The sequence below is a fragment of the Dendrobates tinctorius genome, unplaced genomic scaffold (genome assembly GCF_039654945.1).
Source record: "Dendrobates tinctorius isolate UK_male_01 unplaced genomic scaffold, ASM3965494v1 ptg000062l, whole genome shotgun sequence".
NCBI lineage: Eukaryota > Metazoa > Chordata > Amphibia > Anura > Dendrobatidae > Dendrobates > Dendrobates tinctorius.
In genome coordinates this window covers 4,716,860-4,740,025 of record NW_027361730.1, presented here as the reverse complement: position 1 = coordinate 4,740,025, position 23,166 = coordinate 4,716,860, and the positions used below count along the sequence as shown (strand labels likewise).

Genomic DNA, 23,166 nt, shown 5'->3' with positions numbered 1-23,166 from the left:
CAAGCTACCCTCCGGCGGCCATGGTACTACATTTGGCGTAGTCAGGAGGATCCCCGCTGCCCAAAATGGCGGCGAGACCACAGCGGAGAAGAGAGAAGAAAGGGTGACAGTGACTGCAGCGCCCTATAAGATGCTGAAAAATGAGATCAAGAGACTGATTGTGATCCAAGAAGAAGATCTGCAAAGTGACTCTGTGGACCCCAAGATGGGAACTACCAAGATGGAGAATTCTGGTGCCAAAATTAACTGTCCTTGTCAGCAAGGAGCACTTCGTGGGCGTGGCAGCGTCTGGATGGTGCTAAATGTGAGCTGTCAGCAATGTTGGGTCCGCCCCTGGAAGGAGTAGTATGTGCAGCACCCTCTCCCCCTGAATGCTGAAAAGTGGGTGGAGAGGCCGGACAGAGCACCACCCTGGAACGGGAGTGGCCGTGCAGAAGGTGCGGAGTGGCGATGGCGACGGGAGGAGGAGGCCGGACGTGTCACCCAGAGCTGGGAGCAGCAGTGCAGGAGTGCCGAGCTCTTACCCGGACCAGAGTCTCACTGCCCACGGAGCCATCAACACCTGGCTCTGCTGCACCAGGGAGATGCCCGCACTCACCATAGGCCGCGATACCGGAAATCTCACGAGAAGCGGAGCCCGCTTTTCACCCGGAGGAACCAACAAGCCCGGAAATTGTTCCTGCCGGACCTCAGGAGGAAGAACCCCAGCGTACCCCAGACGTCTGTTCGGGTAGTGACGGCGCCTGGCGGAGGTACAGAGGAGACCACCGGGATCTGGGCCACAATGTCAGGAGCCAGAGCGTCTCTCCCCTTCACAGGCATCCGTGATCACGTCAGCGGGGCCGAGACCGAAATAACAGGCCGTGCCGGAACCAAAGTGCCCGAAAGCTGTTTCCGTCGGACCGCTGGAGATGAAACACGAGTGCACCCTGGAAACCAGTACCGACAGTGACCGTGAGCTGACGGAGCTCACCCGACTGGAGGAGGACGCCGCTGACATGTCTGAAAGTGCTGCTGATGTCCGTGAGGAGGAGCTAAGAGCCGGATGGAGCGGAGCTGTGCAAATAAAGGAGGTGAGTGCTACTCAGCCTCACCCGGTGGTGGACCGCGCTGCCCCAATGCTGTCCCACTGCAGGGACATGCGGCCCAAGGTCTGCGCTCTGTGCACCTGCGCTCCCACCAGGCGTCCCCCAAAGCCCCTGAACAGCAGCTCTTCAGCCAGGTGTCCCCTGAAACCACTGTATCCCCTGGAGCTGATGTGGATCCGCGTGCAGAGGCAACTGAGGGCCCCTCTGCCCTTGATTTTTCCCCTCAGTATGGAGATTCTGCTACTGCGGAGTCCTTTTTAGCCCGCGCCAGGGGCCGGGCAATAAGTGGAAAAATTGTACAGAGTGCGCACTGCTGAATGTACTGTGTTTAACCCTTTAAGTGCCTGTTGCATCATTTGGGACTGTTCCGCGTCCCCTCAGGGTAAAGGGAACCCTGCAATGCTCTTCTGATGAGAGCCTATGATGGTCTACGGGACCTTTTTGTAAAAATGTTTTTTTTCTCTTTTTCTCCCTTTGTCTTGAGTTTTTCTAAAAAAAACACTGATGCGCTCTCAAGTTTGAGAGCAATACGGCTGGTACGGCCTATGGAGAGCGTTATCTTGTATATATATATTGTAGTGATGGCCCTTCTCCTGAATTTTGAGACTTCCCTTGCGTGGGGCCATAGGTCCATGGACTTTTGGACCAAGTGCGGCTGCAGCAACAGACTGCATATGACTACCAGGCAGCCCGCACGTGTAGCACCGGACTGTGCAGTACACTCAGGAAGGGGGTGTACCCCTTTAAGAACTGCTAAAATGTGGTTATGTTACAAAGATGGACTGATGGTGTGCCTGGGAGGACTGTTTCAGTGCACCAGTGTGTGGTATAAAAATAAGTGGTGCTCAACTCACAGGAAGGGGGGGACAGGACACTTTTTGCTTTTCCTTGAAGAGGTTTTATATGTGGGCTTGAGCGCTGTCAAATTAAGAAAATGAACACTATTGTTTTCCTTGTGTGCCATTTTTGTAGAAGTGATAAGCATTTTGAAATTGTGTACAGTATATACAGGTTTTATTGAGTAAGAATTTTATATGTTTGAAGAAGAGAAAATTTAGAGCATTTTTCAAAAAACAAAGTAAAAAAGTAACGCAACAATAATGCTAATATGTAAAACATGTTGAGTTATACCTACTGTATAGTTTAAAAGGTGTGAACTGTTTTGGTACACACCCGTATTGCCGAGGACGGCAATGGTTTCAGGAAGGGGGAATGTAAGGGGGGGCAAGGGCTTTGCCCTGCGAATGTTGATGTTGTTGTGTGCAGTATGCATGTTGTGTGTGTGTGTTTGTGTCCACACAACATTAATTTAGATAAGTCAGGTGCAGTATTAGAAAAGGGCCACTAGATGGGGGCACTGAGCTCAACTAGTGAGAAGACTGCTTAGGGGTTATCTTAGAGGAGTGGCTAGACAGGAGGAAAGGAGATAGATTTCCCTCCAAGTTAGTTGAGCTGGGGGTAGCGAACAGGACAGGACCAGAGTGCAGAACAGTGGAGTGCCTACAGCAGTAGCCAACACATAGTGGTGCTGGAGGCCTTGCAGTCAGAGACTGGGGACTGTAAGGCTAGCAAGACAGAAGAAGGAGTCTCGTCAGTCAAGTCAGGTAGCAAGGAAAAGCTGAAGTGACAACCCAAGTCAGTCCATTGAGTCCAACCCGTGTCTGGAGAATTGTGAGCCAGGGAGGTCCGTGGAAGAGTCCCTGTGGGAGTAGCAGCTGGAGTACAGGAGCTTTGTGGAGAGTTCAGTGAGCTGTGAAACTAGGACACAAACAGGAGCAACAGTGCCTTTAGGGGGTGAGCTTTAACGGAAAAGTTGCATACCTTTGTGGGCTGAAGTCGGGCTCTGGAAGAAGGGAAGTGTTCCGTGTTCATCGTGCTCCATGTGATGTGTCAGCTTGCCTGTGTGGTGCATATGTGTGAAGTGAAGGAAGAAGTGACGTACTGCTGTAGATGAAGATGTATTGCTGTTGCCAAGTAAAGAGTCCTGTTGCTGTATTGGACATGCTGTGCCCTGAAGAGAATAAAGCTGAATTGTTGAAGTTGTTTCCAGCCTCTGTCTGCAGTCAATTGGGTCCCCAAAGTGAACAGCATATGGGTGATGAAACAGCCTCCAGCACAGTGAGTACTGGAGCGGCCGCACAAGCTACCTCCCGGCGGCCATGGTATTACACCAGATCCAGAACTGTTAGGGCTGCATCCCCTGTCCCCTGGGAGAAGCAATAGCATGCCAGACCAACCTCCTGACAGTGGGGGACAGGGAGATAAAAAGGAAAAGCGTGTGCAGCAGGACAGCTTGGCAAGAACCCAGGGCAGCGTACAGAGAGGTGAGCGCCATGCTCTGCTTCCCCTTCCCCCACCGAGTACCAGCACTGCGGCAGCCCCCACCTACTGCAAAGGGACCGCACCATAGAAAAAGAGAAGCTTGCAGTGCTGCAGCAATCCAGAGAGAGAGGGACTGCTGCGCTCAGGGAAGCCTTCTGTTCAGTAGCAGCCAGGGAGAGAAGTGCTCCATCCTGGGAGCACCCGCCACGCGTAGGTCAACGTCCGTCGTCTCCCGCCGCCAGAAATGGGGATCAGAGAGAAGGAGACGTACAGTGTGAGCCCAGTGACTACCAGAGATCAAGGCGCCATACAGTCCATGTCCATGAGTTCAGCACATGGGCCACATAAGAGTGACCGGGAACGGGACAGACACTTGCGCCCTGACGTTGCCAGCAAATATTTGCCCAGACACTTGCGCTCTGACTTTGCCAGTGTATATTTGCAGAGCCACGCTGTGGTCATACAGGACTGTAGCCCGTACCCTTGTCAGCCAATGCAGTATATGGACTAGGGGCTCAGCAGAAGGTACTAGAGACCGACCACTGCCGCCAGAAGACGGGGCATTGTTGCCCACAGGACCCCATTGGAAAAGATACCGCGCCAGATGTTGTCGGCGCTATATACTTCATGGAATTAGGAACCACTGACTTTCATCAGAGCTGCCGTTACCTGAACCGTTGTTCTTCAACCCACAATATCCTTTGTCATTTGAACTGTTTAATCCCCTATTTAACCCTTTACCTCCCTGCGTGGAGTATTCCCCTGTTATTAAACTTGTTAACCCTTGCTCTGCCTCCTGTCCGTCACTGCATCCCACAACCTGTTCACAGTACCCTCTACACACACAGTATGATGACCCTACTGTACTCCACCTCAACTCCCATGGCTAAGTATGGTGAATCAAGCAAAGTATAATCCCCCAACTGTGACCCCTAGACAGCCTTCCATGCAGTATAATGGGACTACATATAGTATAATGGCCCCACACCGCGCCACACTGTTTAATGGCCCTCACTAGTCTTATAAATGGTTCCAGCAAAGCCCTCCACAAAGCATGATGGACCCCACACAAACCTTCACACTATATAATTGCTGGTATACTGTATAATGGCCCTGACATAGTCCTCTACAAAGTATAAAGGTTCCCACATAGCCCTCTAAATATTATAATGGCCCTACATAGACCTCCATATATTATAATAGCCCTCCACATAGTATAATGGGCCCCATAATCCTCCATATAGTATAATGCACCTTATAATCCTGCATATAGTATAATACACTCCCAATAGTCCCATATAGTATATTGAACCTCATAGTTCTCTGTTATGATTGAGTCACCGTAGGAGGCAAAAATAGAAATGCTAGCTAAGTCCAGAAAACCAGAGAAGTTGGCAGCTATCGGATTGCAGACCCCTGAACCTATCAACACAACTAGCAGTAGCCGTGGGGGCTCCTACGATGCCCTAGGCCCCTCGATCACAGCCGGAGGACTACATAGCCTAAAGACAGAAAGGGAAATCTAAACTGCCCCAGAGCAGACCCCAAAGCAAAAGGCAGCCCCCCACATATAATGACGGTGAAGCAAGAAGAAAGAACAAAAACAAAACACAGACAGAAAGATAGACTGAGCAAAGATGGGGCCCACGCTAGCTTAGATAGGAAAGGACAGGAAGGCTGCTGTCTGCAATCCGTGAAAAACCCTATGAAAATAAGAGCCAACCAACTGACAGTAAAAAAAGGCCCTGAAGACGCTAGGCTTCAAAAAAGCTATGTCAGTACTCAGGAATATTCTGAAGACAGAGCAACAGGCAAAAGGAGATTCAGCTCACCCCAGCAGGGAATGGCAGAATCCAGAAAAGCAAGGAAAACAAAACACTAATGCAAAAAGGCAAAGCAGAAATCTTAGCTTTAGATGAGCAGGAATCAGACTGGTTTCCTAGAAGTCCACAGAGAAATCACCCGCAAGCCAGAAGGGCGTCGGCAGCCTTATATCCAGTCATTAACTCCACTCAGCCAGTCATCATCATCAGCCCCAGGTGTTTGATAATCAGGCTCACTACCTTTCTTTACCAGAAGAGGGAGTTCCTCGGGCCTCAGTAGTGAAGGGGAAAATGAACTCACAACAGTACCTCCCCCTTGAGGAGGGGTCACCGAACCCTCAACCACGCCACCAGGGCGATCAGGGTGAGCCCGATGAAAGGCACACACCAATCTTTTGGCATGAATATCAGAGGCAGAGACCCCGGAATTATCCTCCTGACCATAACCCTTCCACTTAACCAAATACTGGAGTCTCCGTCTAGCCAGACGGGAATCCAGTACTTTCTCTACCTCATATTCCATGTTACCTTCAACCAATACAGGGTCTGGAGGTGCAATCCCCGGAACAACAGGTTCAACAAACCTCTTCAACAAAGATTTATGGAACACATTATGGATTTTAAATGTAACAGGAAGAGCCAAACGAAAAGAGACCGGATTAATAATCTCCAAAATCCTGTAAGGTCCAATAAATCTAGGCTTAAACTTAGGAGAAGCCACCTTCATAGCAATATTTTTTGATGATAATCACACCATATCACCAACCTTAAATTGGGGACCAATGGTCCTATGTCGGTTGGAAAACCGCTGGGCCTTTTCCTGGGAGAGAGATAACTTATCCACCACTTGGTCCCAGATCTGGTGCATTCTCTCCACCACAGTGTCAACCCCTGGGCAGGCAGAGGGCTCCACCTGCCCTGAAGAAAATCGAGGATGAAACCCAAAGTTACAAAAAAAACGAGACATCAAAGTGGCAGAACTAGCTCTATTATTTAAAGCAAATTCGGCCAAGGGCAAAAATGAAACCCAATCATCCTGATCAGCAGAAATAAAACATCTCAAATATGACTCCAAGGTCTGGTTTGTTCTCTCTGTCTGCCCATTGGTCTGAGGGTGAAAAGCAGAGGAGAAGGACAACTGAATTCCCAGCTTGGAACAGAAAGTTCTCCAAAATCTAGACACAAACTGGACTCCTCTGTCAGATACAATGTTCTCAGGAATCCCATGCAAGCGAACCACCTGTTGTAAAAACAGGGGCACCAATTCAGAGGAAGACGGCAACTTAGGGAGTGGTACAAGATGAACCATCTTAGAGAACCTATCACAAATCACCCAAATAACAGTCATCCTTTGAGAGACAGGCATATCAGAGATGAAATCCATTGAAATATGGGTCCATGGTCTCTTGGGGACAGCCAAAAAAGGCATCAACAACCCACTAGAGCGATAACACGATTTAGACCGGGAGCACGTCCCACAGGACTGCACAAAATTCCTGACATCACGAGACAAGGTGGGCCACCAAAAAGACCGACTCACCAGATCTCTAGTACCAAAAATACCTGGATGACCAGCCAAAGCAGAGCAATGAACTTCAGACATCACTCTCTTCTTCCACTGGTCAGGAACATACAACTTTCCACTGGGACAACGCTCAGGTTTGTCCTCCTGGAACTCTTCCAGAGCACGTCTCAAATCGGGCGAGATGGCAGAAAGAACTACCCCTTCGCCTAAGATGGTAGCAGGCTTGGTCACCACAGGAGAATCAGCAAATAAGCTCCTAGAGAGGGCGTCAGCCTTGACATTCTTAGTTCCAGGAAGAAAAGAAACCACAAAATCAAAACGTGTAAAAAACAAGGCCCATCTAGACTGTCTAGGGTTCAAGCGCTTAGCCGACTCTAGGTAAATCAAATTCTTGTGGTCAGTGAGGACCACGACTTGATGCTTAGCTCCCTCCAACCAATGTCTCCACTCCTCAAATGCCCATTTCATGGCTAACAGTTCCCGATTCCCCAAATCATAGTTACGTTCAGATGGAGAGAACTTTCGGGAAAAGAAAGCACAGGGATTCATTTTAGATGTTACAGGATCCTTTTGGGACAAAACAGCTCCTGCACCAATCTCAGAAGCATCCACCTCTACCTGGAACGGAAGTGAGACATCAGGTTGCCGCAAAACCGGGGCGGAGGTGAATCTTCGCTTCAGCTCCTGAAAGGAAGAAACAGCCTCCGGAGACCAATTTAACACATCAGCACCCTTCTTAGTCAAATCAGTCAATGGCTTGGCAATACTAGAAAATTTTGCTATAAATTTCCGATAAAAATTAGCAAAACCCAAAAACTTCTGGAGGGCCTTCAAAGAAGTGGGCTGAACCCAATCGTAAATGGCCTGTACCTTGGCCGGGTCCATTTCAATAGTTGACGGGGACAAAATAAATCCCAAAAAAGAAATCCTCTGTACTCCAAAAAGGCATTTAGATCCTTTGACATACAGGGAATTCTCCCTCAAGATCCGGAACACAGTCCGAATATGTTCCACATGAGAATCCCAATCCTTGGAGAAGATCAAAATATCATCCAGATAGATAATCAAAAATTTATCGACAAAATCTCGGAAAATATCGTTCATGAAGCACTGGAAGACAGAAGGGGCATTAGTGAGCCCAAAAGGCATCACCAGGTACTCAAAATGTCCCTTCGGAGTATTAAACGCCGTCTTCCATTCATCCCCCTGCTTAATGCGAATAAGATTATACGCCCCCCTAAGGTCAAGCTTGCTAAACCAGCAATCACCTTTAACTCTGGAGAATAGATCAGAAATCAGGGGTAACGGATACTGATATTTAACAGTAATTTTGTTGAGAGCACGATAATCAATACAAGGTCTTAATGATCCATCCTTTTTGGCTACAAAAAAAAAAACGGCACCTAAGGGTGACGAGGATGGTCTAATATGACCCTTCTCCAACGCCTCCTTAATATAGGATCGCATAGCCTCGTGCTCGGGTACAGATAAATTGAAGAGCCGACCCTTGGGAAATTTACACCCCGGGCTCAGTTCAATAGCACAGTCATAACTCCTATGAGGAGGCAGAGACGCAAACTCATTCTCACTAAATACATCATAAAAGTCCGCCAAATAATCAGGAACATCATGCGACTGAGGAGAGGTGGAAAACACCGGAGCCTCACTAAAGGCACACCGACAACCCCAACTCACCACAGACACAGATTTCCAATCCAAAACTGGATTATGAATTTGTAACCAGGGAAACCCCAGAACAATAGTATCATGCAGATTATGTAACACCAAAAACCTGCAATTTTCTTGATGGTCTGGGGCGACCCGCATTACCACCTGGGTCCAAAACTGAGGTTTATTTTTAGCCAAAGGAGTAGCATCAATCCCCCTCAAAGGGATAGGCGTCTGCAGAGGTGTCATCGGAAATCCACAACGTTTAGCAAAATCCAAGTCCATTAGGTTTAGAGCTGCTCCCGAATCCACAAAAGCCTTGGCGGAAAATGTAGACAGGGAGCAGATCAGAGTAATAGCCAAAAGAAACTTAGGTTGAACACCACCAACAGAAAACGTGTGTGCAAAGCGTTTCTCGCGTTTAGGACAGACAGAAATAACATGCGAGGCATCTCCACAGAAAAAACACACCTTATTACGCCTTCTGAACTCCTGACGCTGCTCTCTGGAAAAAACTCTATCACATTGCATAGGTTCAGACATCTGTTCAACAGGTGGCAACACCTCTCGTGCAGCTCTGCGTTCGCGTAAACGCCGATCAACCTGAATGGCTAAAGACATAGAATCGTCAAGACCAGAGGGAACAGGAAATCCCACCATAGTATCCTTTATGGCTTCTGACAACCCCTTCCGAAAGAGAGCAGCCAAGGCATTATCATTCCAGGTAGTAAGTACTGCCCACTTTCGGAATTTTTGACAGTACAATTCTGCAGAATCACGACCCTGGTTCAATGCCAGCAGGGTCTTTTCAGCCTGATCAATGGCATTAGGTTCGTCATACAACAACCCCAAGGCCTGAAAAAATGCGTTCACATTAGTCAGAATAGGATAATCTGGTTTCAAAGAAAACGCCCAATCCTGGGGATCGCCACGCAGCAAAGAGATGACAATTTTAACCTGCTGCGCGGAGCTCTCTGACGAGTTAGGCTTCAAGGCAAAAAATAATTTACAATTATTTTTGAAATTCAAAAATTTAGACCGATCCCCAAAAAATACATCAGGTGTAGGAATCTTTGGTTCAGCAGCATGTGAATGAGCAAGGTAGGCGGAAATTCCCCGCACTTCCGCAGCGAGCTGCTCCACACAATCAGACAATTGCTTTATCTCCATTGAGAGAAAAAAAAATTCCCCCTACGGCCTCAGAAATATAGAGGAAAAAATATACACACCTTTTTTTTTTTTTATACAATTCTCTCCTGCTATTGAGTACCCTAGAATCTGCGGTAGGGCGGGTGATTCTGTTATGATTGAGTCACCGTAGGAGGCAAAAATAGAAATGCTAGCTAAGTCCAGAAAACCAGAGAAGTTGGCAGCTATCGGATTGCAGACCCCTGAACCTATCAACACAACTAGCAGTAGCCGTGGGGGCTCCTACGATGCCCTAGGCCCCTCGATCACAGCCGGAGGACTACATAGCCTAAAGACAGAAAGGGAAATCTAAACTGCCCCAGAGCAGACCCCAAAGCAAAAGGCAGCCCCCCACATATAATGACAGTGAAGCAAGAAGAAAGAACAAAACACAGACAGAAAGATAGACTGAGCAAAGATGGGGCCCACGCTAGCTTAGATAGGAAAGGACAGGAAGGCTGCTGTCTGCAATCCGTGAAAAACCCTATGAAAATAAGAGCCAACCAACTGACAGTAAAAAAGGCCCTGAAGACGCTAGGCTTCAAAAAAGCTATGTCAGTACTCAGGAATATTCTGAAGACAGAGCAACAGGCAAAAGGAGATTCAGCTCACCCCAGCAGGGAATGGCAGAATCCAGAAAAGCAAGGAAAACAAAACACTAATGCAAAAAGGCAAAGCAGAAATCTTAGCTTTAGATGAGCAGGAATCAGACTGGTTTCCTAGAAGTCCACAGAGAAATCACCCGCAAGCCAGAAGGGCGTCGGCAGCCTTATATCCAGTCATTAACTCCACTCAGCCAGTCATCATCATCAGCCCCAGGTGTTTGATAATCAGGCTCACTACCTTTCTTTACCAGAAGAGGGAGTTCCTCGGGCCTCAGTAGTGAAGGGGAAAATGAACTCACAACAGTTCTCCATACATTATAATGCACATCTCACAGTTCTCCATATAGTATAATGCTTTCCCCATATTCCTCCATACAGTATAATGCACTACTCATAGTCTCCAAATATAATGCACCCCATAGTTCTCCATATTCTATAATGCACACACCATAGTTGTTGATATAGTATGATGCACTCTCCATAGTCCTCCATACAGTATAATGCCCTCCCCATAGTCTTCCATACTGCATAATGCACTTCCCGTAGTCCTCCATGCAGTATAATGCACCCCACAGTCCTCCATATAGTATAACACACTCCTCTTAGTCCTCCATACAGTATAATGTACCCCATCGTCCTCCATACAGTATACTGCACCCCCAATAGTCCCCCATACAGACAGCCACCTCATGCCCTCTACTGCTCCCACCTACTAACACTTTCTCTGCTCCTCACTGCTGGCAATATCTCTCCAAATCCTGATCCTCTTCACCATACACCCACAGTCACTTCTACCTCTCATCCATGATCTATCACAAATGTCTGGAACCTTTCAAACCTTATACCCATTCATTCAGCCCCCACTTCCCCAGCCGCAGTAACAGGAGCTCTATTGAACGCTTGCTCTGTCTGCATCAAGCTTTCATTCATCCATGATCTTTTCATTACTAGTAAACTTTGCTTCCTCAGCCTCATCGAACCTTGGCTCATCCCCTCTGGCACAGCCTTTCCAGCTGCACTTTTTTATGGTGGATTCCACCTTTCCTACACCCCTCACCCCAGTAGCAAGTATGGTGAAGGAGTTGGTTTTCTCCTTTCAGACAATCACCCAAATTCCACTACCACCCTCTGATACTCTCCCTTCTTTTGTGGAGCACTCTGTGTGCATCTACTCCCCATTCAACCTCCAACTGATTGTCATCTACCGCTCTTCAGGGCCAGCCACCATCTTCTTCTACTACTTCATCACCTGGCTACTTAATTTCCTTTCCGCTGACATCCCCGCTATAGTCATGGGTGATTTCAACATTCCCATTGACTCTTCCCATTCAGCTGTCTCTAAGTGTTAGGAGTCGGATTTCTGCGTTTACTCAGCAGGGATCCAGATCCTCACATTCTGCACTCTCCTCCTATTTATCCACTGCAGAGGAGATTGCAGAGGAGATTGCCCTTGCAGCAAATCTCTACTGAGGCTAAGTCCTTCTGTCCTCTTACTGGGCATGCTCATGGGACGTCATGTGCTCAGGTCCCGCTCCAGTTCTCATTGGTCCATCTCAGAGATCTGGAAGCGTGCAGAAGGTCCCGGCTGCTCTAAAAGGCGCGCATGGCTGTTCCACCATGCGCTAGTATAGACTATACTTGCTATGTGTGAATGGTGACGGATGTATGATTCTGGTGACTGACTCATTTGAAACCCCTTCCCTCTGATTTTACGCATGGTGATAGGGTATTAGTTTAGCAGTCAGTGCCAGTCAGTGACAAGTCTTAAGCCACTGTGCACACCGCACCGCTACGCTAGCATCCGACATCGTGCTTGCTATCTGGCTTTGTCGTCGAGCGGCAGTGTCCTACGCCACGCTGCAGTTGCAGCCCTTATTGGTGTTCGCAGCAGCGACGCCGCACACACGGTAGGTCTAGAGGGACGCAACTCCTCTGTCTTGGGTCCTGCTCCTGTGACCAGATACCGTGTGTGCATTTACCTGAAGACTGCGTCACTAACAGGTTCAGCGTTTTGTATGCTACCTGAAGCCTGTGTCACTAACAGGCTCAGTGTTTTGTATGTTTTTGTTGTGGCACCTCTGTGTGTGAACAGAGCCCGCTCTGCACACTCCTGGTGAAGTTGAACCCGTGTGCATCATACCGCCATATTGCTCCTCTGTCATCACTCAGCAGCGGTTGCTTCACCTACTGCACGGTGGACCCTGAGCGGCGAACGCACTTTATTATTTATTTTTATTTAGTGCGTTCCACCGTTCCTAACACTAAGCATCTATCTCTCACTTCCAAATTTGGCCCCGCTCAATGGTCTTCTGCTTCAACTCACAAAGAGTGCCACACACTGGATCTCATCTTCACCCGCCTACATCTCATTTCTCATATCCTCCCTGTCTCACAACTCTAAACAGCTATTCAACACTTTCAATTCTCTCTTCAGTCCCCAGCAATCCCTCCCTCTCCTCTCATCTCAGCTGAAGACTTTGTTTCATTCTTCAAGCAGAAGATTGATAACATCAGACAAAGCTTTGCCTAAAGTCCCCACAGTCCCTCCTCATAAATACTCAGCCCTCCTCCTCCAAACCAGCTTCTCCACCATTACGAAACATCAACTTTCCTCTCTACTCTCCAGATCACATCTCACCACCTGTGCGCTTCACCCGATCTCTTCCCACCTCATCCCAAACCTCACCACAGTCTTCATCCCAACCTTAACACATCTCTTCAACCTGTCACTAACAACTGTTGTCTTTCTCTTATGCTTCAAATGGGTCGCCCTCCCAGGGCTGTGGGGTACTCGGTACCGGCCGGTCTCTCAGAGGGGATTGTCACAGCAGTGGTGACCGGGTCCATGGCCCTGGGCGCCCATGTAAAAGGGGATTGAGTTGGGAATAAAGTTTATAAGTGATTCGTGACGCCACCTGTGATGCTCGGGAAGGAAGATGTTAAGCCGACGCTACATGCAGACCCTCTGGGACTGATGGTGTAGTGCAGCTATAATGTTGTAGCCCTCCACAAGCAGGGCTGTAGTCCCAGGGCAGTGTAAATAAAGGGTTAGGAAGAAGGTGCAGTGTTTGACACAGAGATGTAGCAGTGCTGAGGATGTTGCAGGAAGGAGGCAAGGACACAATGGGGTGCAGTTTCTTTACCTTTACTTGGCAAACGCAGTCCAGGGTCCTGATTACAGATGGCACAGGAGCAGGCTAGCCTGGAAGAAACTCACGGATCTCTCTATCAGATGGGTTGTGTAGTCTCCTTCCTAGCGCTGGCTTGAGGTACAAGCAGTACAGTGTTAAACTGAAGTTCCTCCTTCTTATCTTATCTTAGAACTACCTCGTATGGCAGACAGCTGTAGCCCTCTATCTCTCTTGGCTCACCGGTCGCTGTTGTGCCTCCGAGTCTTAGGTGGGAATAGAGCATTTACAGCTTCCTATTCCTCTGGTTTCTGTTGCAGGACCTTCAATATCCATACAACCGTGGAGACCAGGCTCCAGATCATCATGCGCTATCACTGGGAGGGAGCTCTCTGTCCTCAGCTCAACCTCCAGCTTCTCTCCACGCGTCTACACACGTTGCCCTCCTCACACTGACTGACTATTTCCCCTCCTGGCCCTCAGAGCGCGCTCCTGCCCCAATCCTGGTTCAGAGCTCCCTCTGCTGGCCTGGAGTGGGAACGTGTTGCATGTAAATGATTAACTGTTAGAGAGACCCTTCCTTGCTTCCAACCTGACATCACCCTCCCTGGAGGAAGGCAATGCCACTATGGCGACCATACTCCTGGGGGCGCCACACAAACATGCCTCAATCACATCCATCCTCAAAAAGCCCATCATTGACCCATCCATTCTGTCTAGCAGTCGCCTAATATCACTTCTAACCTATGCCTCAAAACTACTGCAACAACACATCCTTTTTGAACTGTATTCCTACCTCTCCTCCGACTCCATCTTTATCCACTTTTAATCTGGCTTCCGACCTCATCATTCCACTGAAACTGCCCTGACTAAAGTCACCAATAACCTACCAACTGCCAAATCCAAGCAACACTACTTGGTCCTCTTTCTCCTGAACCTGTTGTCTGCCTTCAAAACAGTGGACCATTACTTTTAACTACAGATTCTCTGATCTCTTGGCATCACAGACTTGGTCCTATTTTCGACCTCCTCATACACAGCAGACCAGATATTCAGCATCTCCTCATCTTGCCTCCTATCTGTCGCCTAAGGTTCAGTTTTAGGACTCCTGCTTTTCTCCATCTACACCTTCGGCCTGGGACAGCTCATAGTCCCACAGCTTTGACTATCCCCTCTATACTGATGACACACAGATCTACCTCTTTGGACCTGACATCACCTCCTTACTAACCAGAATCCCACAATGTGACGACTATTTCATCTTTCTTCTCTGCTTGATTTCTAAAACAGAATTCTCATATTTCACCCATCTCACTCAACCTCCCCACCAACAGACCTATCAATCAAAGTCAATGGCTGCTCACTCTCCCTAGTCCCGCAAGCTCACTGCCTTGAGGAAACCCTTAACTCCAATCTCTCCTTCAAACCACATAGTCAAGCCCTTTCCCATTTCTGCTGACTCAAACTCAAAAATATTACCCTGATACTTACATTCCTTAACCAAGAATCTGCAAAAACACTAGTGCATGTCCTCATCATCTCCCATTTTGACTACTGCAACCTCCTGCTTATAGCCTGCGTTCTAACACTCTCGCACCCATCCAATCTATCCTAAACTCCACTGCTCGGCTAATCCACCTATCCCTTCACTATTTCCCGGCCTCTCCTCTCTGTTGATCATTTCACTGGGTCCCCATTACCCAGAGACTTCAGTTCAAAACCCTAACCATGGCATACAAAGCCATCCACAACCTGTCTCCTCCATACATCTGTGACCTAGTCTCCCGGTACTTACGTGCATAAAACCTCTGATCCTCACAAGACCTCCTTCTCTGTTGTAAATGGTCCTGTAAAAGATTAATAGCTTTGGTGTAAAATAAATAGATTGCATAGGAATTGCATATGGACAGAACATGAATGACAAGTGAGAAAATAATCATTCCACTCTCCTGGATGAGAATGGGACCGATTATTTATACACAAGTGTGAGTAACCCTTAGGTCACGTTCACAAATTCAGTATATAGGCAGTATTTTACATTAGTATTAGTAAGCCAAATCAGGAGTGGAACAATCGTAGGAAAAGTATAATAGAAACTTTTGGACACGTCTGCATTTTTCACTCACTTCTAGTTTTGGCTTACAGATACTGATGTAAAATACTGACCAAGTAATGAACATGTGAATGTGACCTCAAGGTGAAAAGTGCCAGGAAACTGCAATAAATCAGTTGTATGCAGTGCGTAATAAAAGTTGTATTCTTGTTTCCAATGTCAGCCAAAATAGCCATAGGGGCTTTATTATGCTAGGGTTCATTTAATTAAATATTTGCAACCCTAAAATGTCTCATTGTTCATAGTGCTCCTTTGAGACTCTGATATAAGGCACATAAGCAATGACTGGCTGCAATGACGCTATTCTATAAACGTTGTGTAGCTGCTTGTCCTTTTTAGCCAAGTCACGAGTATGTCATAGCATGAGTTTAAGGATTTCCTTTCGCATGCAGAAAATTGGCAGAACACCAGAGCAGTGAGGAAAATTTCCGGTAGAAGCTTGTTATTCTCCTTTCTCTTTGTTTGCTTTGTCATCGTACTGAAAGTGAAGAAACTGACATTGTTTGGTACATACGAGAATCGAAACCTTTAATGACTGATAAATCTGGATTGAAATCTACCTTGTAGATACAAAATTGATGTCTTAGGATTCTTTCATAGTTGAAACACAATAAAAACATGACAGTTATGCAAATAAATATGATAATTTATTTAAATAAAATGCACAGTATATTATGGACTATAGTGCTAGACATATCACAGCTACATTAAAGTATTGACTAGAAAATATTGCATTAGGTCCCACAGTATAAATTGTCCTCATATGCCAAATGCATTTATTATAGGCTAAAAGTGACAAAAAAATGCACATTAAGGCATCACCTAGGCAATAAACATTGTACATAGTATGGTATTGGTCCCTTGGCTGTGTGGGGCACAACACCTATGCTAATATAGATACTAGCTGCTACTACTTCTTATGCTGGAATAAAACCATTAGTAACTGCAATAGTAGCAAGGGATAATCGGATAATTCTGCTGCGCTGCTGGTCAAGAAGATAGCCAATGGAGATGATGGTGCTGAACAAAGAGCAGTTTTATTCATCTGTAGTGATGAGCGTTATACGAGCATGCCCGAGTGCTAACAGAGTGTCTTCGGAGTGCTCGAATACTATGTTCGGTTCGATTCCCAGCGGTTGCATGTCTCGCAGCTGTTGATCATCCATAGTATTCGAGCACGCCAAAGACACTCTATTAACACATGAGAATGCTCACTCATCACTATTAATCTGTGTGCTTCAGAGTTGAACAAACTCCTTCATCTGGGAAAAAAACACAATCATTGCACAGCAGAATTATCCATTAGGCCGGAGTCACACACGACGTATAAAAATACGCTCCGTATTTTACGGTCGAAATACGCAGAAATGTTCCCTGAACAGTGATCTGTATGTCATTCGTTGGCAATGCGAGGGTGCGATTTTTGCGCATGTAAGCATCCGTATGGCATCCGTATATCGTTTTATTCTCGAAACCTTGCGAAATAGACATTTAACAGTTTTGAAGCCTGAAAATAATTTAAATCATCATCAGCAACCCTATTTATTGCCTCTACAACAGGTGGCGGCCTCTAATCTGGCCATTTTGGTGCTGTGCTTGTGTTGGTGTATTTGTGGTTTGATGGAAAATGTCAGACAGACTTAGTTTCAACAAAAAGCAAAAACCACAAATATCCTGAACTAAAGTAAAAAATAAACTGCAAATAATGCATAAAGGTAATAATAATAATAAGGGTATTTAGTAAACATAATTTTGATCAAAATAATGTACAAGCCATCCCTCCACGTCACGGCAACCCTTGTGGGACAGTCCCTACTCTAGTATTTAAAACCTTTTCACTTGCCAAGTGATGTAAATGTGAACAATAGTGTTGAGCATTCCGATACCGCAAGTATCGGGTATCGGCCGATACTTGCTGTATCGGAATTCCGATACCGACTTCCGATATTTTTTCAATATCGGAATTCGGCATCGGAATCGGAAGTTCAGTTGATTGACGGCCTGACGTCATCATGATGCGCGCTGTGTGCGCATCATGATGCGCCGTCATTTCGGGCCTTCCGGGGGTCTCTGCCGGCCTGCCGGGGGGCTGTGCCGGCCTGCCGGGGGGCTGTGTGGACTGCCCGGGGTCTGTACCGGCCTGCCGGGGGGCTGTGCCGGCCTGCCGGTGGTCTGTGCACCCTGTGGAGGTCTGTACCGGCCTGCCGGGGGGCTGTGCCGGCCTGCCGGGGGGCTGTGCTGATGTCCGGGGGTCTGTGCAAGCATCGTCCGATGGGACTACAAGTCCCATCGGGCGATGCCTGCTACCATGACAGTGATTGACACATTAGCCAATGATGGGACAGTAGTAGTCCCATCATCCGGCTAATGTGTTAAATGTTAAAAAAAAAAAAAAAAAATACTACATGCATGCTACATACATACTACATGCATGCTACATACATACTACATATATACTACATACATACTACATACATGCTACATACATACTGCATGCTACATACATACTACATACATACTACATACATACTACATATATACTACATACATGCTACATACATACTGCATGCTACATACATACTACATACATACATACTACATACATACTACATACATACTACATATATACTACATACATACTACATACATGCTACATACATACTGCATGCTACATACATACTACATACATGCTACATACATACTACATATATACTACATACATACTACATGCATGCTACATACATACTACATGCATGCTACATACATACTACATACATACTACATGCATACCACATATATACTACATACATACAATACATTCATACAATACATACATAGACATACAGTACATATAACATAGAGTAACATACTTACCAATACTTGTCACATTGTTCCCCGAAGCCATTGTCTATTCCGGGATAAATATTAACATAACAAACCACAAAAATACTCACCCACGATCCGAAGCAGTCCACGAGTGTGTCCCACGACGATCTTGGGTAGAGAACTGCAGCATCAGATGATGCTGCCGTTCTCTACGGGCTGCAGGAATCCAATGACGGAAGGTAGGTATCCTTCCGCACTGTATTCCTCCGCCACTTAAAAAAAAAAAGTCCCTAGTCTCACTTTATGCCATTGCTGTGTGGGAATTTCCCACACAGCAATGGCATAAAGTGAGACTAGGGACTTTTTTTTTTTAAGTGGCGGAGGAATACAGTGCGGAAGGATACCTACCTTCCGTCATTGGATTCCTGCAGCCCGTAGAGAACGGCAGCATCATCTGATGCTGCAGTTCTCTACCCAAGATCGTCGTGGGACACACTCGTGGACTGCTTCGGATCGTGGGTGAGTATTTTTGTGGTTTGTTATGTTAATATTTATCCCGGAATAGACAATGGCTTCGGGGAACAATGTGACAAGTATTGGTAAGTATGTTACTCTATGTTATATGTACTGTATGTCTATGTATGTATTGTATGAATGTATTGTATGTATGTAGTATATATGTGGTATGCATGTAGTATGTATGTAGTATGTATGTAGCATGCATGTAGTATGTATGTAGCATGCATGTAGTATGTATGTAGCATGCATGTAGTATGTATGTAGTATGTATGTAGTATGTATGTAGTATGTATGTAGTATATATGTAGTATGTAGTATGAATGTAGTATATATGTAGTATGTATGTAGCATGTAGTATGTAGCATGCATGTAGTATATATGTAGTATGTATGTAGCATGTAGTATGTATGTAGCATGCATGTAGTATATATGTAGTATGTATGTAGCATGTAGTATGTATGTAGCATGCATGTAGTATATATGTAGTATGTATGTAGCATGTAGTATGTATGTAGCATGCATGTAGTATATATGTAGTATGTAGCATGTAGTATGTATGTAGCATGCATGTAGTATGTAGCATGTAGTATGTATGTAGCATGCATGTAGTATATATGTAGTATGTATGTAGTATGTATGTAGCATGCATGTAGTATATATGTAGTATGTAGCATGTAGTATGTATGTAGCATGCATGTAGTATGTAGCATGTAGTATGTATGTAGCATGCATGTAGTATATGTGTTATGTATGTAGCATGTAGCATGCATGTAGCATGCATGTAGTATGTATGTAGTATATATGTGGTATGTATGTAGCATGCAGTATGTATGTAGCATGCATGTAGTATGTATGTTGCATGTAGTATTTATGTAGTATGAATGTAGCATGTATGTAGTATGTAGTATGAATGTAGCATGTATGTAGTATGTATGTAGCATGTAATTTTTTTTTTTTTTTACATTTAACACATTAGCCGGATGATGGGACTACTACTGTCCCATCATTGGCTAATGTGTCAATCACTGTCATGGTAGCAGGCATCGCCCGATGGGACTTGTAGTCCCATCGGACGATGCCTGCACAGACCCCCGGAGCCTGCACAGACCACCGGCAGGCCGGCACAGCCCCCCGGCAGGCCGGCACAGCCCCCCGGAGCCTGCACAGCCCCCCGGCAGGCCGGCACAGCCCCCCGGCAGGCCGGCACAGCCCCCCGGAGCCTGCACAGACCACCGGCAGGCCGGCACAGACCACCGGAGCCTGCACAGACCCCCTGGCAGGCCGGCACAGCCCCCCGAAAGGCCCGTACAGACCCCAGAGAGGCTGTACAAGGGCAGGAAAGGGTTTTTCTTATTCCGATACCGGAAGTCCCATAGACTTGAATGGGACTTCCGGTATCGGAATCGGCGATACCGATACTTTTTTTAAAGATCGGCCGATACCATCCGATACGATACTTTGAAGTATCGGACGGTATCGCTCAACTCTAGTGAACAAGGATCGAGCAACTGAACCACTAGTAAAAGCTTAGGCCAGACAGCATGGTTTTCCCAGCTCAGAAAGAGGGTGGTCACACCCATATATGCACAGAATGCACAATAAAATGAATAAAAAACTGGAGTCTGAACTGAGAATGTAAGTTAATGTGCATGCACAAAGTAAGTGCATATTAACACATGACCATTAACCAGAGAAAACAAAAAGCAAAAACCTCAAATATCCTGAACTAAAAAGTAAAAAACTGAGCGGGTGCTTTACAACTGGGTTTTGTCATGCCGCTTTGGCCAGCCATACCCAGTGATTGTGGATCCGAGGAGGAGGAGGAGACGAATGTGGGTCCATCCGCTTTTGAGGCAGCGCCTCACTAAAGGCCATTTTCACCGTCTCTATGCATCTCTGCAGACCCATCCCAACAAGTTTTACCAATATTGTCGCATGAGCCTTGCCACCTTTAATATTTTGTTGGAGACAGTGCGCCCAGGGATCACCTTTCAGGAGACCAGGATACGCAAATGTATTTCTGCTGAGGAGCGCCTTCTCCTTACGTTGCGGTATGTATTCCTCCTCCTCATACTCATATGTTGATGATGTCTCTAAATGTAGTATGGGCAGCACGGTGGCTCAGTGGATATGAAGCCTTGCAGCACTGGAGACTATTATTATTATTATAGTATATATATCTGCACAAAATGTATTGTGTATTTTGTCTGATTTAAATTCAAAATTCCAAACTCTCATTAATCATAATATTTAGTTGGTTTTAAAATCACATAGCCATTGGAACTCTTTTAATGTTGTTATGGCATGGCTTGTTAGGTACACACTGTAACTTTGAGTAATGTGATTTTGTTTTAACCTTGCAAATGTTATCTAATTTTTTTTTCTTTTCTTTTAGCTTCCTCACAACTGATCTTTCATATGCGGCACTGCATTATGAATTTTTAATTCGGAAAACCACAATATCAGGCATAGTCCGCTCTACCTGTTCAGAAATATGGTCACGACTTCATCAAGTGGTCATGCCTGAGCCAAAGAAGGAAGACTGGTTGCGGCTTTCCTGTGGATTTGAGGACACATGCCAGTTTCCACAATGTATTGGAGCCCTGGATGGGAAGCACATCCATGTGCATAAGCCGCCAAACTCAGGGTCCCAATTCTATAATTATAAACAATATTTTTCTGTAGTTTTGTTGGCCCTGGTCGACAGTCACTACAGGTTTATAATTGTAGATATTGGTGCCTATGGATTTACTGGACACTCTAGAGTCTTCAATTCTTCCATTGTGGGTCAGCGGCTGCTCAATAATCAGTTGGACCTACCACCACCACGTCAGCTTCCAGGCACCAATATTGATCCTGTGCCTTATGTCCTTGTTGCAGATGAGGCCTTTCAATTGACCCGTCATGTAATGAGGCCCTATCCCCGTAGAATCCTGGATCACCGGCGCAGAATCTTTAACTTGCTCCTATCCCGCGCACGACGACTGGTGGAGTGCGCCTTTGGCATTCTTTGTGCCAAATGGCGTATCCTCCAGTCAGCCATTCAGCTGAGTGAAGCTAACGTTAATGAGGTCTTTAAAGCATGTGCGATCTTACATAACTTCACCCGAATACATGATTGCTCCTCATCTGATGCTGCTAATGTTGTGTTAGGAAATGTGGGGATGCCTATTCCACATGTGATACATCCCCGTCGTCCGCCTTCTAGACTCAAAGTACGTGATGTGTTCACTAATTATTTTGTTTCACCTCAGGGGGCTACTCCATGGCAAGATAATGCTATATCTATGTTGTAATTATCATTTATTTTGTTAATTAAAAAGCCTGTTTGTTCCGAAGTTTGTGTCAGGTTTCCCTTACATTGTGGGAAAAATGTAAATATTAAAATGACCAATATCTGAATTAAAAAACACAAAAAATTCATATGGTTTTAACTTTTTATAATGCCAAAATATAACTTTGGAAACAAATAAACCATATTTTTGTCGTATGGCTTTTGTACCCATACAAATTTGGGCAAGAAATAGGTATCCCATTTTGAAAAACAAAATTCATAACAAGTAAACAACTTTGCGTAAGCAAAATACAAAAAAAAAAACACATTATAAATTCTGGTATGTTGGTGGTGGGGATGGCGGGAGTCCAGCTTGAGATGGATGCTGGGTTTGAGGCGCAACTTGGACCTCACCCTGTGTGGGGACATATTCTGGCCCAGGATGGTTGATGTGGCCAGGATCCTGTTGCTGAGGATAGAAGTGGGATGAGGGATATTGGAGTGGAAACTCCTGTGGATTTGGGTATTCACGTGGCTCATACCCCCCAATATGACCTTGTTGACCAAACCCAGGGTGGGATCAGCCTCCAACACTTGGTCTGATTAAGTGGCCATATTGGGCAGCTGGATTGTAGGCTGTCATTTGGGCCTGTGTAGGCCATTGTTTGGTTGGTGGTGGATTGAGATGTGGTATAGGCACCTGTGGAGAAGGTGACTCAGATCCTGATTGTGCCTGCACTTCTGGTATTGTGGACATTCTGAGCTGGTTATTGGGTGACAGCTGCCAGCGCGCCAAATACTCAAATACCTGATATGGGCTATTGGGAGGGTGCAAGCATCAATCAGGATTTGAATCGATCCTCTCACACGCAGTCTGATCTCCCGGGGTAGTGGACGGAGGTACCGGGCCAGGCTGCAGGCATAGGCTTCCTCACCATCATCATGGGCAGCCCTGGACAAATAATTTTACACCCCTGTATTGACATGCCTCCTTGTGTCAGAGGCAGGGATGTCTCTCCTTCGTCGGCCACGGCGGGGTATGACGGCAGGCTGGGGTGAGGTCTCAAGAGGCACAGTAGGGCTGCTG

The 23,166-nt window shown here is 46.1% G+C and overlaps 1 protein-coding gene across 1 annotated transcript; it reads left to right on the top strand.

Annotated features, from left to right (window-relative positions):
* Positions 1-911: 911 nt before the first annotated feature.
* LOC141092858 (uncharacterized) lies at positions 912-22,082 on the top strand. Its single transcript, XM_073579173.1, has 4 exons — positions 912-1,073; positions 20,552-20,856; positions 21,201-21,889; positions 22,060-22,082. Exons 1-4 carry the CDS (start codon positions 912-914, stop codon positions 22,080-22,082), a joined length of 1,179 nt encoding a protein of 392 aa, XP_073435274.1.
* Positions 22,083-23,166: the final 1,084 nt, after the last annotated feature.

Excerpts from the sequence above, each read along its gene's own strand:
- LOC141092858 (XM_073579173.1), top strand. The coding sequence starts at position 912 with ATGAAACACGAGTGCACCCTGGAAACCAGTACCGACAGTGACCGTGAG. Across the intron at positions 20,857-21,200 it reads CGCCTTCTCCTTACGTTGCG|CTTCCTCACAACTGATCTTT; the intron begins GTATGTATTCCT and ends CTTTTCTTTTAG. Across the intron at positions 21,890-22,059 it reads TAATGAGGTCTTTAAAGCAT|GGGGCTACTCCATGGCAAGA; the intron begins GTGCGATCTTAC and ends GTTTCACCTCAG.